General features: G+C 34.2%; 1 protein-coding gene across 1 annotated transcript in view; it reads right to left on the bottom strand.

The window, feature by feature from the left end:
• Window positions 1-19,615, bottom strand: part of LOC136035561 (succinate-semialdehyde dehydrogenase, mitochondrial-like) — a 49,966-nt gene that overhangs the window by 16,622 nt on the left and 13,729 nt on the right. The window contains exons 3-6 of the mRNA XM_065717431.1: window positions 14,413-14,496; window positions 11,576-11,816; window positions 9,020-9,183; window positions 6,962-7,120 (exon numbers count right to left, since the gene is read on the bottom strand). Coding sequence (XP_065573503.1) covers window positions 6,962-7,120; window positions 9,020-9,183; window positions 11,576-11,816; window positions 14,413-14,496 — 648 coding nt within the window. The remainder of the gene's footprint in view (window positions 1-6,961; window positions 7,121-9,019; window positions 9,184-11,575; window positions 11,817-14,412; window positions 14,497-19,615) is intronic.

Raw genomic sequence — 19,615 nt, 5'->3', positions numbered from 1 at the left:
AGTTCAAACAAGTTTTTTGTACGAGTTCGGAAAAGAGATTCAGAAGTTAAATAGCGATGCATCTTAAAACAAAACATTAGAAAAATAACTTCTTATAACTGAAAATGTTGAAGAAAATTTAAGAAATTTTTATTCTCTATCTCAGTGCACTGAAAACGAAAAAAAAAAACAACCAGGCACCAGTTTTAAGATTAAATATAACAAAAGGTGAGATAAGCATGAAAGACTTGTTTTTTTTTGTACGAGTTCGTACAAGTTTTTTGTACGAGTTCGGAAAAGAGGTTCAGAAGTTAAGTAGGGATGCATCTTAAAACAAATAAATAAAAAAAACAAGTTTTTTTAACGGGAAGTAAGGAGCGACATTAAAACTTAAAACGAACAGAAATTACTTCGTATATGAAAGGGCTACTTCTTCATCAACACCCCGCTCTTTACGCTAAAGTTTGACTCTTTCTCTTAATTCTACTTTTTAAAACAGTAAAAAACTTTAGCGTAAAGAGCGGGGCGTTGATGAAGAAGTAGCCCTTTCCTATACTAAGTAATTTCTGTTCGTTTTAAGTTTTAATGTCGCTCCTTATTTCCCGTTAAAAAAAACTTGTTTTTTTTTTTATTTAATTTCTGAACGTTTTTGAATCATTGCATGCTTTGATTTTGGCTCTCTACAGATGAATAATTAAAACGAAATTTGCATATTTATTGTTTTGGCTAATTGGCTTTCTCGTAGTTTTGATCGAGTGATTTTGAGAAAAAAAGGAGCGGGGAGGAGGCCTAGTTGCCCTCCGATTTTTTGGTTACTTAAAAAGGCAACTATAACTTTTAATTTTTTACGAATGTTTATTAGTAAAAGATATACGTAACTTACAAATTAGCTTACGTAACGAACTTCTGTATTCTCATGTTTTTATTACGTATATGAAGGGATTCACCCCCTCGTCAGTACCTCGCTCTTTACACTAAAGCTTAAATCTTGTCCCAATTTCTTAAGAATGACCCCTGAATCACAAAAGCCGTAGAATAAATAGTTGAAATTACTAAAAATGCTTTAGCGTAAAGAGCGAGGTATTAGGAGGAGGTGAGCCCATCATAGACGTAATAATTTCTGTTCGTTTTCAGTTTTAATGCTTCTCCTTACTTTCAGTTGAAAAAACTTTTTCATATTTATTTTTTCATTGTTTTTTTTTTAAATAATACTAGAAAATCCTGCTCTCCCTTCATAAAACTTCTCTTCCTCCATGACAAATTCCTCCGAGGAAAGTTCCCCACACATATCCCCCTCTTCTCAACCCCCCCCCCCCCCTCCATCTAAAAATCCCCAGAAAACGTCTGTACTCTTCCAAATAACCATTACTATATGTAAGCACTGGTCAAAGTTTGTAACTTGTGGTCCCTCGCACGGGGACTGTGGGGGAGTAAGTCGTCCCCAAAGACATAGTTATAAGGTTTTTTGACTACGCTGAATGAAATGGCTGTCTCAGAAATTTGATCCGGTGACTTTCGGAAAATAATTAGCGTGGGAGGGGGCCTAGGTGCCCTCCAATTTTTTTGGTCACTTAAAAAGGGCACTAGAAATTTTCATTTCCGTTAGAATGAGCCCTCTCGCAAGATTCTCGGACCACTGGGTCGATACGATCACCCCTGGAAAAAAAAAATAAATAAACACGCATCCGTGATCTGCCTTCTGGCAAAAAATACAAAATTCCACATTTTTGTAGATAGGAGCTTGAAACTTCTACAAAAGGGTTCTCTGATACGCTGAACCTGATGGTGTGATTTTCGTTAAGATTCTATGACTTTTAGGGGTTGTTTCCCCCTATTTTCTAAAATAAGGCAAATTTTCTTAGACTTGTAACTATTGGTGATGTAGCTATTGGTATCAAAATTCCATTTCTTAGAGTTTTGGTTACTATTGAGCCGGGTCACTCCTTACTACAGTTCGTTACCACGAACTGTTTGAAAATATTAGAAAAATCGCTTCTTATAACCGAAAATGTTGAAGAAAATTAAAAAAAAAATATAACCAGGCACCAGTTTTAAGATTAAATATAATAAAAGGTGAGATAAGCATGAAAGATTTGTGTTTTTTTGTATTAGTTCGTACAAGTTTTTTGTAAGAGTTCGGAAAAGAGGTTCAGAAGTTAAGTAGCAATGCATCTTAAAACAAAATAACAGAAAAATAACTTTTTATAACTGAAAATGTTGAAGAAAATTTAAGAAATTTTTATTCTCTATCTCAGTGCACTGAAAACGAAAAAAAAAAAACACAATCAGGCACCAGTTCTAAGAAAAAAATATAACAAAAGGTGAGATAAGCATAAAGACTTTTATTACAAGTATTAGTATAATTACTTTTATTAGTTTTTATTAGTATTATTAGACTTTTTGATACAAGTATAGTATAAAGACTAAGTTAGTACAAGCATTTTGCACGAGTTCGGAAAAGAGGTTCAAAAGTTAAGTAGCGATGCATCTAAAACAAAATATTAGAAACAGAATTTTTTCTGTTTTTAGTAGAAAAAATAGCCAAGTTAAGTGGCAAAGAACAATATTATAAATCAACTTTCCATTCCTTAGCAGATGTGTTGCCATAGTAGATATTGATGAAATTATAGTCATGGAAGAAGAGGACTAAACAAGAGTTCGAATGACAGAAAAAGTAAAAAACTGTAGAAAATCAGGCGTAATTAATGTAGTCAGGACATTAAAGGTAGTCTCATATGTGTCTCAGTAGGCGTTCTTGAGTTACTATAGTGACTCAACTTCGATCACGTTATACAGGAGAGTCCCATAGCCGTTGCACTGTAGTAATTTGTGATCAAAGATATTTCATTCGCTTTAATGCTATCATATATGTGGATAGAAACCATTATTTTGATAAAAGATATATTTTTGACACTATTGTTCGTTCTTTACTATTTCCAGCAGGAAAAAAAGGAAAGATTTTTCCTCTATGTGATATATAATAGCATTTACAACGAAACGAATCCGTAAATAACAGCATCTACATTAAAAAGTGTCTGAAAAGCAAACAATGTGCAATGTCCATAATTTTAGCCCTTGGATCATGGCTAAAATTAGCCTTGGACTACGTGGATCATGTCCTAGATTAAAGCAAATAAATTTTTCATAGGTTATTTATTTGTAATATTTATGTGATTTTTTGTTTTTTATTTTTTGTCGTCTTTGGGTCACGCAAGGTAATGTATTGTTTATGTTTTTTATTGTTGTTTGTTTCGGTATATGGTCTCATTCTCCACATTCTCCATATTCTCCACATTATCTTTTTTTCTTTTTTTTTTTTTCCTTGAACTTAGCACAGCCTCGCAAGCTTCGCTTATGTAGTGCTATTGATTAAAAAATGCTTATTTCTAATAAAATTGTTCTACTACTACTACTACTACTACATTAAAAAGTGTCTGAAAAGCAAACTGCGTGCAATGTCCATAATTTTAGCCCTTGGGACTACGTGGGTCATATACTAGATGTGATTTAATGTCACGACATTAAAGTTAGTCCTATATGTGGCTTAGTATACGTTATAATAGACCTTTGGCTGGCATGATTTACACTAACAAAAAATCTGGGTACTGAAGAAGTAAATACGTGGAAATAAGTGGTGATTTCTCATACCATTGAAAACACAATGCCCAAAAACATATATCCAATTTAAGGATGAAATGAATGTTGGTTTCAATATGAACAAGTTATATCCGATTGGTTCCCAAGTATTCATTATGAAAAATGAACTATGTGGATTTCCCATAGTAATCAAAGAACAGTCACAAAATAGAGACGTTAGATTAAGCATCATTCGATATGATTGTGGCCATCTATCCGACTTTAAAAAAGATTTAACGACTTAAGAAACATAGAGGCCTAATAACAAATGACAAATGCGCGAATCAGTTTCTAAACGAACAAGGAGAATCAAACAGTACGTGGTAACGAACTGTAGTAAGGAGCGACCCGGCTCAATAGTAACCGAAACTCTAAAAAATGGAATTGTGATACCAATAGTTACATCAAAAGAATCGCATTTTAATGCTGATTTTAAATATATAAGTTTCATCACGATCAATTATACCCATCAAAAGTTACGAGCCTGAGAAAATTTGCCTCATTTCAGAAAATAGGAGGAAATACCCCCTAAAAGTCATAGAATCTTAACGAAAATCATACCGTCAGATTCAGCGTATCAGAGAACCTTATTGTAGAAGTTTCAAGCTCCTATTTAAAAAAATGTGGAATTTCACATTTTTTGCCAGAAGACAGATCACGGATGCGTGTTTATCTGAAACATAGGACAAGTAGCCGAGGCCAGTACCACCCCTAGCAGGGTGCTGAAACATCATAGGAGCTGTTAAAGGGCTCATTCGAAAGCAAATTGCTATATCTAGTGCCTTCCTTTGGAGTTTACTTCAAAAGATTCTTTTTTTCTTTTTTTAGCACTTTCAATAAAAATCATGTCAGTAAGCAAGCTAAGTCAATTGCTAATGGGAGAATTCTTTCCCGATATAATTGGTGGATGGTCTTTCATTTTCTTTTTTTTTTAATTCAGTGTTTGTTTGACCCTGTTTGAGATTACTTCAAAAGGCTAGTTTTTCTTTTCTTTTTTTTTAGCACTGAAGAAGACTTGGCGGAGATCCGTGCCAAAACGTCTGCTTTTGTTCTTTTCGCGTTTTTTTCTGTCCACTAGCTGATATTACCCTTGTTTTCCGGGATATTTTTTTTCAACCACACTTCTTTCTGTTTGTCATATGATAAGTTCTAATGACGCCATTTGATAGAAACACATGGCTAAAGTAAAACCTGCTTCATAACGGAAAGGCTCGTTTTTCAAAATAATGACGCTACTTAATAGAAACACATAGCAAAAGTAAGACCTGCTTAGTTCTTTTTCGTTCTCTTTTACCACCTATGCTATGTGGTAAATCTCATTGTGCTAAGACCGTGTCCAAAAGGGGGGGGGGGTTGGAATCCTCCCACGAAATTTTGCCTAACTTTTTAAAAACGTAACAAAAATGCATATAAACAGCTGATAAGGAGCTCAAAGAAACCGTCAGAATTCACGTCAAATAACCAGCAGTGATACTTTATTAAGAGGCTATTAACGAGCTTGTTCAAATATATGACAAATGCCTCAAACGTCAAGATGATAGATGAGATTACACACTACTTTTGGCAAGAAAATCATTTTTTATTCATCTGTCTTTACTATAATGGATTTACAAAAATGAATTTTTGATTGGTGAGAAGAGAAAGTATCAAGGGAGAAAAGGGGAGAAAGTAGAATCTATTGCTTGTCCTATGTGTGGATCTCAGGATGAAAGTTTGAAACAATTTTTGTGTGAATGTGTCGAATTGAATGAATGGAGGCGAGAAATGTATGGTAAAGAAAAATTGAACGAGATATGGATGATAGATAGAATGAAAGAGACAAATTTCCTGAGCATTAAAAGGATAGCAAGGTTTGTCATGATTGCAGCGGCACATCGTGAGCGTTTTCTTTAAATAGCATTAATTTATTTTAGTTAATCTGTTGTTTGTTTTTTATGTAAATTTTCTCTAGCCCACAGGCTATTTCTGGAATAAATTATTATTATTAATTATTAATTATTATTATTATACAGCCAATCATATATTGGAAAAAAATCAATCCTTTTATTAAAAGCACCTTATATATCAAACAGAAAATTAAACTCGTTTCAAAATGGAATAAAGAGTATAATTTTGTTTCTCGAGAACCTATGAATATAAGTCAAAACGAAAAATTCCGTTTCTTATCCTTAGTTTCGATATTTTATTTTACTTTAATTCTATTACGATATATTTTCGCTTGATTATAATTTTAATCCTAATTTGGAATTCCAAGGACAGTGAAAATGGAACCTGATTGTTTGAATAGGTTAAGTCGAAACGTACACAGCCAATTCTTTATATCTTTAAAAAATTAGGGTAAATCACGAATTCAACTTGTCAATGAAAAAACTCCAGATATGGTTATACAATTGTAGTAGTGACGGATGCGAAATAAAAAAGAGAAACTTAGGCGAATAATCAGCAAGAAATCAGCTAAAACATATGACAACGGTGACAACAAAAAATAAGCTAAAAACAAGCTTTAGATGGTGAACCTTTCTATGAGGGCATGGTTGTCTCTAAGAATCTGTTAATGTCTCTGGTTAAATGTTTATACATTTTTATGGACATTTTTATTTTTATTGTCAAAATCAACGATTTTTTTTTTTTTTTTTTTTTTTTTTTTTTTTTTTTTTTTCATGGTTCTATGTGGAAATACTGACGAAATCATGGTACTGCCGTGAAAACCATCGCTTTAAAATAACCAAAAGATGAGTAGTTTTCAGGTATGAATAGACAAAAGTAGGGTAGGGGGGGGGGGGGGTATTTTGGCATCCTTGGTACCGTAATTTTACTTTAACAACTTTCAATTTATAAATTTTGCTACGACTATTATTTAACGGTAATACTACTTTTTGACGTAAAATATCAGAGTTATTTCTTTAAACAATATTTTTGACGAAGAAGAGTCGAATTACAGAAAAACAATTTAAATTGAATTGCCTTTATCCCCCCCCCCCCTCTGTCTCTGATCCTTGCGTCAAGTAGCGACATGTTTATTGGCCTGGTTACCCTGGCCTAGTTAGGGTTGACCAGCTTAATGTTCCCTAGCCTTTGCAACTTAATACGAAAAGATAGCTGACGTTCTAAATAACATCTAGAATCAATGCGACTGGCTACAATATTTTCTTTCGCTCGCAATTTTGGTGAAAGGTATAGTAGCCTAATTTTTTAACTTGAGCATTTCTTGGAGCCATTCGAGCCATTGAGTGCAAAAACAATCAGAATAGGTCATAGGCGAATTCATTAAAAAAAAATAATAGCCCAAAGTAGACGTTCTAAGCAAAACAGTCTTGGAAACGCGCAAAAAAAGAAACATAAATACCTTCACCAGCTGTTTTTCATTGGCTAAAGGTCCTTGGTTAACTCCACAGTCAAGACCATCGCCTACTACTAGCATTTTCTCGATCCTCTTTGACAGCGCCTTAACAAATTCGTCAAAAACTGTTTCTTGAACCAAAATTCTATTTGAAGCTACACATGTCTAAAAAAAAAATCTTTCAAACGCTGCTCGTGATTAGCCATTGTGTCTCGTGACTAGCTTTTGGAACAGGGGGGCTACGTACATATATTGCTTGCCTCTTGGAGGGGTATGTTCCTCTGTGCAGGTTCTGGCACTATCGTAACTAGCAGATAGCAATATCAAGAAATTAAACAAAGCGACACTATTTTTCACAACCCCTGTGTGCATCCGATGGCATATGATTCCGCCAAAATATGTCCTTATGACATTTCATGCATTAAATGTTTTTTCATTGGCCAAAAGCTATCCATTAATACAGAAGATGAGATTCTCACTTGTTTTTATCAGTTTTCTTTGATAGCATGCGAAAAAGTCATTGAAACTTATTTAATGCATTATGGTTCTATTTTGGCGGCACAAAATCGTAAAAAAGAACTTAATTAATCTGTGCCAGAAACTCTTCATGTCCCTACAGCTTTGATTTTCTTTTCTTCTTTGTTAAACAAGTAACTAAGCACAGAATAAAATAACTACTGGAACTTTCAAAGACAAAAAAAGATTATAGCATCAGAAGAAGAGTGCAAGGGGAAACTCAAATTAATCCAATAGAATAGTTTATTCTTTTCTATATTTTTCTTATATTTTTTATATATTTTTTTTCTTATATTTTGTACTTGAACTGTTTTGTTTGCTTGCGTCAAAAGATAAATTTTGGTTCCAACCAGGTGCGTACGCATAACTTTTTTGCAGGTTGGAAAGGGGAGAGGGGCTCAGATCCTGAAAGAACAAATTACATGCTATAAAGGAGGAAAGCATGAAATTACTTCCCTTGCCCTGAATTATTGCCCAGTCTGGATATTATATAGTTTTTAATTAAGTCTTTTCTAATTTTCGGTACACTCCTCAGAAGTGTTATTTTATTGTTTAATATAGTGTTAACTTTATTGAACTTGTATCACATAAAGCACAGACACCAAATTTATTGTTTCACAACAAAAACCTATGAAATATATAAACTCATGACACATTCACGTGTAACAGACAGGTAAAAACTCCCTTTGACTAGCCTAGTTTGGCTAGCGGTAGATACAAGATAAAAAATTAGACTATCCCACGGGAATAAATATAGAACATTGCGCAATAGAAAACTAAAGACACATCTTTAAATCCTTTATTTACAGGTTTTGCAGTCTTCGAATTTTTAATTGCGAAAAGCATTAAGGATTTTATCAACATTCTGCAAAGAATTAAATGATAACAATAATGAACTGAAGAATAAACACAGATGGTAGTTAATACATGAATTTTTTTTTTGAATATCTTAAATAAAAGCAATGAACACTCAAACGCCTTTTTGCAAATTTAAAACCTAGGCCATTACCCTAACATAGCCTAAATCTCCATAGAAATTTTATGAGTGTAGGGCAGGTATGGTTTTGCCAGAAAACCATTGGATTTTTCGCGACTGTTGCATTTTTACATCTCATCGCTCCCTTTTCAGTGTTTTAATAAAAATGACGGGGGAGGATTATCAGCTCCTTTACGGTTAAACATCGTCAATTTCGCTATCTGAGAACTAGCTACTGTAAGACTTCATTTGCACGGAGTTGTCAATTTTAAACGAGAAATTGTCATTAACACAGACAAATAATTGTAAAAGAATAAGGGGCTTTTTTGACCCGTTTAACACGCTTCTTGATAAGAAACACCACGAAATTGAACTTCTCATAATAGATACTTATGCAATAGGGGAGGGGTTTAGGTTCATTTCCAACCCCTCCTAAGATCTCTAAGAGTTTTCCCAGAATTTCTGGTTCTGTCATTCTTTCTAAAGTTTCCCCCCCCCCAAAAAAAAAAATCTGGTGTGCATGCTTGCCTCTCATCTACCTCACTCTTACACCTCAGAGCCACTAATCATACCTGCCCAGAATTCCTGAATTTGGAGGCCATCACTCCTTCAACAGCTTTCTCAATGTCTGCAGAATCAAAGACCATAAATGGCGCATTACCACCAAGCTCTAAAGCGAGACGCTTCACTGTCCCGGCGCACTGCTGGTAAAGAATTTTTCCAACAGCCGTTGATCCTACAAATAATTAAATAAAAAATATTTTTAACTGCGAGTAAGGAGCGATACTAAAACTTTAAACGAACGGTACTTTTTTATCTTTTTTCATCATTTTATTTTTTTTCAATAATCAAAATAAAAAAAAAACATCTAAAATCAATACGCACATATTATCTTTCATCACTCTTTTTTTTTTCTTTTTCCCCTTTAATCACATTAACATTTCGGTACTTTTTTATCTTTTTTCATCATTTTTTTTCAAAGTATATTATATCTCTATCACAAGATTGAATGGAGACCTTTTTCTATTGTAAACTGGCCTATATATCACATTGATTCGATCTTTCCTCTTTCATGTATGTTTTGCATTACTTGTCAATGATTATCTTAAGAAAAGTTTTCTAATTGTTATACTGCCTTGTTTCATAGAGGTCATTATCTCTTCTTATGACTAAGAATTCAGATTCAATAGGAAAGATTCTGAATGGTTGAGTCACATAAAGAAGAGTAAACGGTTTTGAAAATATACAACTGTAAATTTTCTTAAGTTGTAATAAGTTACAACACGGGGTCTCAACCTTTTTAGGATTACGGGTCCCTAAAAATATCACATTTTTTCTGCGGCTCTCTTAATACATCAGAATTTTGTAAACATCTTTTTAAAAGAAGTGAATCATTTGACAGCAAAAATTTAGAAACATATACTTTTTTCCTTGAAATAACACAAAAAAAATATAATTTAACTATTTTGGAAATGCGTGAATAGCCAACAAGGTCATAGTTGCAGCATACTGGTTTCACATTGGCTAAGTAGGTCTTTCATACTAGTTCACCTGAGGTCCATAAGGCCCACAAGCTCCGTAGCGTAGCCCATTTAAACTCCGTAACGCAAGCCGATTACAAAGTTGAAAAAAATTTGAACTTAAGATCCGTTTACGTGGATTCAAATTTACGTGGATGATTCACATAATTTAGTAATAGATCTTTTGAAGGCAATGCTCATCTATCCTAGCCTACCAAGGCTACTACCACCGTAGGCTACTCCACTTTCTCAATTTTTGTAGCTCTTCATCCACGAAAACAGTCAACCGGGCAAAGTCTCCATCACCCCTGGAGTCAGAATAAAAAAAGATTGATTCTATTTCTTTTCCCCGAGTCTTCTCTTTTGTTACATCAAAAAAAAGTAAAGGATGCGGCACTAGAACCTTAAGGTCCGAACTGGCGGTGCTGATCTCCGTCTAAAGGCCCTTCAGCCAGGAAGTGTAATGGGGAATGAGGACAACCATCCTGTGGTTTTGCACACCCTTTCTGTTTACCTTCCCCAGATTTCTCCAGGTGCCCATTTAGAGCTGAGACGACTCTGGATGAGCTTGCAGAGTCACGCCACTGACCCCCATCCCAAACCAAATAATTGGGTACACTAGGATTCGAACCCTCGCCCTCTCGGACAAAGGATCCTAAATCCAGTGCAATAATCCACTCGGCTAGGCTCGGCTACATCAAAATAGCATTAGGGAAAACGTTTCTTCATCTTTGTTTTTGAGAGTGAAATAATACATGCAAAAACTTACGCTTCGGAGCTTTTGGATGCGTCAATGCGATAGACAAAATTTCTATGTGAAAGCAGCTTACTTAAGCCACAGGATTGATCTTTGCTTAGCAAAAAGCGGCCTATTCAATCTTAAGAATGCAGGGATATTATGCATTAGCGTCTCAAGATAATCTAACAAGAAGAAGAACAATGAAATATTATTAAGAAAGCTTCTAAGTTTTTACAATAAAAGACAGACTGTCATTGATTCTTGTTTGAGGAGGGGAGCTGTTGAGCTTGTTTCCACTTTACAAAGCGAATCAAAAAATCAAGAGGGATGGGGTCAAACACAGTAACGTCCCTTCTAGATACGTATTTCGATCTGTAGCTAGAAAACTTGATCCAAAAAACTTGGATCCTACAGAGATAAGTAATTGATCATGGGAAACATACCCAAATTTACAATTTAAAATTCAAATCCTAAACCACGAAATCAGCTATTAATTCTTTCTTAAGAAACACCTCCCCCTTTCTTCCAGGGAGATATAGGGATGGAAATTTCGGGAGGGGGGGAAAAAAAATGATAATGGAACCATAATAACGACATTACTACTTATGATTTTCTAGTCAAAACCTTAAGACAAAGATATTTGTCTAAAATATACTACTAAAAAAGTAGGAAACAGTTTCACCCAGCAAAAAGTTTAGAATGTTTAGCCCAACACTTAGGGAGAGAATATGGGATCAAAATACAAAGAAATTGCCTTTTCAGGCAATTATTTTCAACTTTTCCGAATTGACCTTCAGAACAAAATCATTTGGAATTACTACACCCCTGTGCGTAAGTATTTTCAGAACAATAACATTCGTCAACATTACCAGTAAAAGAGATACCAGCAACATCTTCACTTTCACACAGCGCTTTCCCAATTTCAGCAGCATGGTGAGCAGATGAAGTGACAACATTGAAAACACCCTTTGGCAACCCTGCTTCTTCTGCCAATGCAGCCAGAGCCAGTGCGGTCAAGGGTGTATCTTCTGCGGGTCTTGCAACGCAAGTACATCCTGCTGCAAGAGCTGCGGCAGCTTTCCTTGTAAGCATAGCCATAGGAAAATTCCACTTGAAATAGGAGAATATCTATTAGGCAAAATAATCGCTTCTTGGACTACACTGGGTTTACTATTTAACCAAGAGCGTTTAGCAAGCTGAAGAAAAGGAATAGAAGAAAGGTTTACATACCCCTAAGTTCTATAGCTATAATATCCATTTCAGTTCCAAAACTTTTAACAATTTCTACCTCTTTTCAATATAATAATACTTCATCAATAATCTGGCGACTTCTCAGGATCAAATCAAAGAGTAAGGATAACTTACAAGTGGAAACCAGCACTAGTTTAAAAAAAAAAAACAAGAAACGCCAAACACTAGATGGGGTAGATGATCTTTAGGCACTAGTGCGAGTTTCCACTCTCATAAGTTGCTCATATTCTTTGTATTAGATGTATTACTGCTCTAAATTAGATATGATATGCACATGACACATTAACATGATACATTGCAATTTTCATTTATTTATGATTTCGACAAACACTGGCACAAAGCCCTTTCTATAACGCTCAGTTCTTGCATTAACAGGATTTAAAACCAGGATTTTTTGTGTTTTTGATCGAAGTAAAGGGGAATGAGGGGCTGGAAGTACTCACCGAAAGCGTGGGTCACGACGTATATTATTTCCAAAATTAGTACAAAGAGTAACACGTAGGGCTGCCAAGGTAGGGAGGCGGAATTCCTTGAGGAGGGGAATGTAAGGTACTTTTCCCTATTCGTCAATAATTCTCAGGGCTCTCTGCTGGATAATTTCTAGCTTATCAGACTGATCCACCGAAAAGACAAAAGGCCACACAGTGCAAGCATACTCAAGCTGTGGACGGATAAAAGATATATAAAGGCGGAGGATATGTGCTTTTGGGCATGAAAATTTAGCAAATAGCTTCAGGAAGGCACAAATGCACTAGCCTGTTAAACAAAATGAGGGCCCCCCCATTTCAAATCACTAGTCAGTGTGACCCCTAAGAGTTTCGTTTTGTTGTAATTATTTCATTAGGCATTGGGGTTGTAAATGATGGCTTTAATTTAAGAAAACTAAAGGTCATAATATTAGATTTACGGAAATTCACTTTCATTTTTGTCTGGGCTGCTTCACTTGCAACGTCTTCAAGAATTTCCATTGCACTACTCCTAATATTTCTTCTACACTTTTCGAGCAATGACATGTCATCCACAAACTTCCATCGATCGACTGATTCATTAGCATGATTGTTAATCATTACACACATTATGACTAATAATTACATTAACGTTTTCGATTCACAAGTTTTTACCATTATCAAAAGTTCGTTTGTGTTACTTACAAATATCACAGTTGAACCAATACTGTCTATAAGCTAATAGGGCAATGGGGATTATGCTGTCTTTCTACAGTGAACTGTACAAATAAATCCCATTTTTGTGTTTTAAAATTTTTTACTAGTTTTTCAGAGTTTTTTGTCGTCATATTTTTTTGGTTCACGGACATGTTAGATTTCGATGGCTTTTTAGCTTCAACAGATTTTACTCAACAGAGTTTCAACAGTTTTTAGATTCAAAAGATTTTTTTAGCTTCAACAGACTCTAAAGGACTTTATAAGTAAAACTTAAATCGACCTGGCGTAACTTAAAACATCAAATTACTGGATATAATTTGCATTTCTAAGAAGAGTATTTCTAAACCATTTTTAACTTTAGGGGCTACAAGAGTGCAGAGACTCGCAAGAGCCTTTTTAGTCTTGTCTATCTGTCTTTTTTTTTTTTTTTTTTTTTACAAGAAAAACTAATATTTTAACATAATTCAAAGCCTGGTATACAGAGACAAATTTAAAATTTTTGATAAATTTGTCAGACTCGGACTCAACTAAAATATTTAAATAATAAATGCATCCTTAATCAAGACGAAATAATAAGAGTAAATCTTGCCATGGTCACATCTTTCAATATAACTGACGTATTTGACTAAAAGACTACACAGAAAAAAAGACAAAAAAAGGCACTTGCCTTTACAGAAAAAACAGCTGATCTTAATAATGGTCTAAAACAAATTCTATTTAATTAGTCAATACCCCCAATCACAAAGTTTTTTTATGGAAAAGTTAAAAAGAAGTCAACTTTGGGAAATTTCTAACCCGTTCCTCGGCAACCTAACTTTTCTGATAAATTATTAATCGCAAAAAAAAAATATGTCTTCGACTTGTTGTTTTTGTTTAGTTGACGTTTGAGCGAATCAACCGCTCGTATACGTGCGATCCTCTTTTGAAATTTGGGCTTATGAAGCCACGTCACTTTGAAAAACACACAAATAAAATTTTGGCACAGGCCATGTCAACACTTAAGATATCTTGGGAGAATACTAAGACGTTGTACAGAGTGTTCTTGCTTAAATCACTGGCACTAGTATGAATATCACACCTCTATTCTGCTAATATTGCTTAAAATATCTGTGGAAAAAAAACATATTCACATTTAAATAAAGCTAAAATACAAAAATAAATAAATAGATAAAAAGGTCAATACAATAAAAATATAAGTTAATGCAGTTACTACAATTAAAACATCTATAAATGAAAACATTAATACGAAAAAGAAAGGTCAATACAATGAATATAAAATGTCTTCGACTTACAGGTGTAATAAGGCCAACGACTCCTATTGGCTCACGGAAAAACACCATTTCTCTGGTATTCGAAGGTCGTGGTGCTACCTCACCCTAAAAACAAAACTTATTTTAAAGAGAAATAAAAAAAAAAAAAAACTGAAGTAACTTGTCTTGAGCCAATAAAACAAATATCAAAAAGCACAGTGAAGAGAAAGTGGAAGAAATTAAATGTTAAAATGCGAATTTTATAAATATAACAGTTCAAAATAGGGATGAAATTTTTTAATCAACAGTGAAACAAATGTAAAATTTTTAACTGAATATTTAGACACATTTACAGTGTCTATCATCAGCAGTAAAACTGCTGATTCAGTTTTACTGCTGATGATGGGCACTGTATTATGTGTCCGAAATATTCAGTTAATAATTTTACATTTGTTTCACTGTCGATTAAAGGTTTCATCCCTATTTTGAACTGTTATATTTTCGTCATGGAGAGGCAGTGTCGTCTTCGAAGTTATCTGCCTATTTTATAACTCAAGTTTCTTCTTCTCCTTCTTCTTTAAGGCGTTTAGCTGATAAAAAGAAAGAAACCAAAGCAATAAATCGTAACCTAATTATTTTTGAAACCAGAGAACGGAATACTGTTAGCCAAGAACGGGGTTAGGTATTAGGAGTAAGAAACAATAATCAGGGGATTTTATGTGAGCATGAAGAAGGAGCAAAGAGTAATAATATATATATTTCCTACTGCTTATTCATGTTTATAGATTGTACATACGAACAGGCTGCCAATGTAACATTATTCTCATCAAAATAATTAATTATAAATGTATCTGGCATTGTTGAAATGTCGTATATGCAAGGATTCTAATTTGCTGGAATGTATGGACCAAAGCAGGAAGCTAAGGCCCATTTTCATACCACATCTCTGCATATATATATATACATATATATACATATATATATATATATATATATATATATATATATATATATATATATATATATATACATATATATATATATATATATATATATATATATATATATATATATATATATATGCTGCATTGACAAATTGGTGAAGTTCCGGTAAAATTCTAGCTAAAATTCTCTGGTAAAATTCTTTTCTGCCTTGACAAATTTGTAAAGATCTGGTAAAATTCTATCTAAAATTATCCAGTAAAATTGGTAAAATTCTTTTGCTGCCTTGACAAATTGGTAAAGTTCTGGTAAAATTCTAGCTAAAATTCTCTGGTAAAATCTGTAAAATTCTCTTGCTGCCTTGACGAATTGGTAAAATTCTAGCTAAAATTCTCTGGTAAAATCTGTAAAATTCTCTTGCTGTCTTGACAAATTGGTAAAGTTATGGTAAAATTCTAGCAAAAATTCACTGGTAAAATTGATAAAATTCTGTTGTTGCCTCGACAAATTGGTAAAGTTCTGATAAAATTCTAGCTAAAATTCTCTGGTAAAATTCTTTTGCTGCCTTGACAAATTGGTAAAGTTCTGGTAAAATTCTTGCAAAAATCCTCTGGTAAAATTGGTAGAATTCTTTTGCTGCCTTGACAAATTGGTAAAGTAAATATCGAATTTTGGCGGCATTAAGGAATCTGCTTCTCAGTGTCAATACTGCAACAATATGTTTTTTTCAATATCACTTGCTTCCTTTCTCACATTTATGGAATTTTATTTGACTTTTATAAATATCCTAGTTTCTTCTGATTTGACAATTTCTCTCTTCTCATCAAAAATTGCAGAGGAATGTTTAATTATGCAACTTGAAGTTGTTTCTTTTAAACACAAAAAGTATTATGTCATCATACAGCAGAATTGCTGAAGGTGGGGGGGGACAAACCCCCCTTCCAGAGGTTTCATGATGATAATATTAAGGAAAATTTGATATTAAAAACAAACCTACTTTATGGTAGGCTTGTAGCTGGCAAAATTGGTCTAAGGTCTGGGAGGGGCAGTTGCCCCTCTGCTCCATAGCAAATTATGCCCCTGGGGTACATGTGAGAATGCTTTTTTTAACGCTCCTAGGAATTTTTTTTCAAAACGGTTCATGCTATTTCGCAAACCATGTACATTGTTTTCTTCCCCGAATATATCGACTGTTACCAGCGTCCCGAAAGGAAGGGAGGGGGCTTTTCCTGGCCCGAATCTTGACTTTTTCACTTATATTGGAATTTGTTCGACAAAAAAGTAGTAGAACTTCTTGGCAACCTGAAAGTAAATCTTCCGTAGCAAAAGTATATTCCATCAAAGTGAAGGTCTATTTTTTGCTTCAAAAATTCTTTAGTGTCACTGTTTATAATTCTGTATCAGTGAGTATCTAGAAAGCTTATCAAAGTCAAGTTGATATGCGAAAGAGGAAAAACATGTCTTGTTAGAGCTGTTCTGAAACCCAAAACTAAGATATGGGAAAATAGCAAAAAAAAAAGTATTCTTTGCTGGCTTTGATTTTGGCACACTGACCGGACTTTTCTTTTTAAGAGAATATATCAAGAACGTTTTGGTGTTGTTTAAGGTTTCCAAATGTTTCTTCCTAGGTGTTTGAAGCCGTTGAAGCACTACCAAAGACTGTCTCTTCCGCTCTACTCGTCGTAGCTCCTTCTCTTTCACCATTGTTGCCACAATTCTTGTTAGAAACCTTTAGGCTGTTCAGTTGGAACTGCAATGGAATGTTTTTCTGTGTTAAAAATGGGCAAAAAAGAGGACCCATCAGTGGTGCCCATGCAAAAAAGTGATTTTCCTTGTTGTTCAAGCCAGGGGACTGTAAGATTCCTGTAAATAATTTTCGGCATCGGAGGCGATTCCAATGTTGTAATTTTGCATCGATCTTACGCCTTTTAAAGGGTTTCAAACCATTTTTTGAATTACCTTAAATTCGTTTTCAAAATAATATTTTATTATCAAGACTAATCTAGATAATACTTACAATTCCTAAATCAGCTTGAAATGACATTCTTTTCTCACTTGCCAGTTTTTTTTTAAACGTGTTATATTAGTTTTGTTTAATATGGGCAGTGGCTCTTTCCTTACTCGGTTGCTGCTACGAGTGCAACCACGATGTGGCGTTAATTTTGGTAATGCGTATATGAATTCTGTATTTTACTGTTGTTACTCTGACTGATAAATGAAGTTTTTAGTCCTGACAGGTATATGTGTAGTTGTTTTTTTTTTAATTTGCTGGTAGTTATTGCTGTTGGTAATATCCTTGTGAATTTGCCAAGATTGCCTTAACAGAGCAATAGAAAGACTGTAAAAAAAAAACAAGCCAGATTAAATTAAAGTCTATTCACTAATTAGATTGGGTAAGAATTATCTGCTTAGCAATTGACTTAGCTTTTCTACTGACCTAATTTTTATTAAAGGTGCGGTCAGATGATCTTAATTTAAACTGAAGAAAAGATGTTACTTGAATCCTAAGCCACTGTAAATCTGGTTTATACTGTCCCCCTAAAGGAACGTGGGAAGCCATTTCCTTGAAATATTAAGGTTGACTCCTCAGAAAGAACTAAATGATCCTGATTTTCAACGATGTGGAGGGCCAAAGAAGAATCATTATCCTCGTTTTTATTTTAAATTTCGTATCCCAGGGAAATCTTCTGTTCATGCCATCGTTCCACGAGAGCCGGCGTTTACCCTTCCCCCGGAAAATACCGCCCCATGGAGAATTCCCCCCTCCTTCCCGGAAATCCAACTTCCCATTTCCCCTTTTATAATTCCGGATCTTAATTAGAACGGAAATAGAAATTTCTACTCTCCTGTTTCTACTCACCAGTAAGGGTACAAAGTATTGATATTTGTTCATTTATTTTTCCCAGAGACACTTCATGTGGAAGGTGTGGTCGAATAAAATTTGAAGGGGGTTCAGTCAATTAGAAATCAAAATTTCCAGTTCCCTTTTCTAAGATTTAGTCTCCTTTTAAACCAATTTCTACCGAATGGGTCGTTACTGACCACAGTGTCTCTAAGAAATTCTTACTATAATTTTACAACCCTTGTGATTCAGCAGTTTTTTTAAAGGAATCTTCATATAAATACAGAATTAATTCTAAGGGAGAGAAGAGGGGATGCTGGAGGTAGAAATTGATATATAATACTCAGGAGGACATACAATCCTCCAACCCCAGTTAGCCCTCCCTCCCAGCTGAAATTTAGTTTTTTCAAACATCTTGTCAAAACTAAGATTAGCCTGCATAATTCAAGCATCCTCAGAAATAGGTCAGTTTTCTTTAGTATATCTTTACCTTTATGGTACTATATGTTTATTTTTCAGTTTTTACTGTTATTTTCACTTGATTTGGGGAAAATGGCTCCAACTTTACCCTCGCCCCACAATTTTGACGAAATGACCCTACCAATGGACCCGGAGTTGCAGTAAGCAGTAGTACAGCACGAGTCTAGTCTTTCCAGTAGACCTATGAGTTGCTTATTAGCTATGTAGCACTGATTGTATAATTACACAATGAGTTAAATAATGTCTGAAGAAAAAAAAACCCTTTTTTAAGGTTGGAAGCTACTGCAAGATAAATTTTCCCGCGATAGAAAAGCTCGGAAAAAAGAGGTTATCTGTTTTATCTGCTAGTGACATCTGCTTGGTACAAATGTTACCGTGAATGTCAGAAATTGGTGAACGTCAACATTCACGTTGAATGTCCGAAATCCCTTTTATTCTCCTTGGATTTAGTCAGTGCTGCCAGTCAACTTTTTCGGTTTTATGCAAGGTTTGATGGTGACAGGTTAGGTTGGGTTTTAAACCCGTTTCAGAATTTTACAACCTATTTTAATTTAACCTAACTTTAACTTTTACCATCAAACCTTACATAAGACTGACAAAGCTGACTAAGTCGAAGAAAAGAAAAAGGAATTTTGGACCTTCATTGGTGAGTATCAACATTAACCAGATTTCAGACTTTCGCAGTAACATAGATACTATTTATTTTTTTTTTTTTTTTTTACGGTTAATTATGCAGGTTTTCTTTATGTATTCGACTTCATTTCATATTTTCAAAACTGTCCTTTTACAATTCCACATCTCACATATATCCTTTTCATTGGTAACAATTAAGCCCTGTAAGACCAAATTGTATGTTTTGCTCTGTAGTGATACAAATGATTTAAAAAGTAAAGAAAAACGCATAATCCCATATGGGCATTCACTTGTCCCTTATAAATTTGCTTAAAAATAAATAGTTATTGTATGAATTAATCAATGGAT

This window comes from Artemia franciscana, chromosome 14 (assembly GCF_032884065.1).
Source record: "Artemia franciscana chromosome 14, ASM3288406v1, whole genome shotgun sequence".
In the NCBI taxonomy this organism is placed as follows: Eukaryota; Metazoa; Arthropoda; class Branchiopoda; order Anostraca; family Artemiidae; genus Artemia; species Artemia franciscana.
This window is presented reverse-complemented; position numbering and strand designations above follow the sequence as displayed.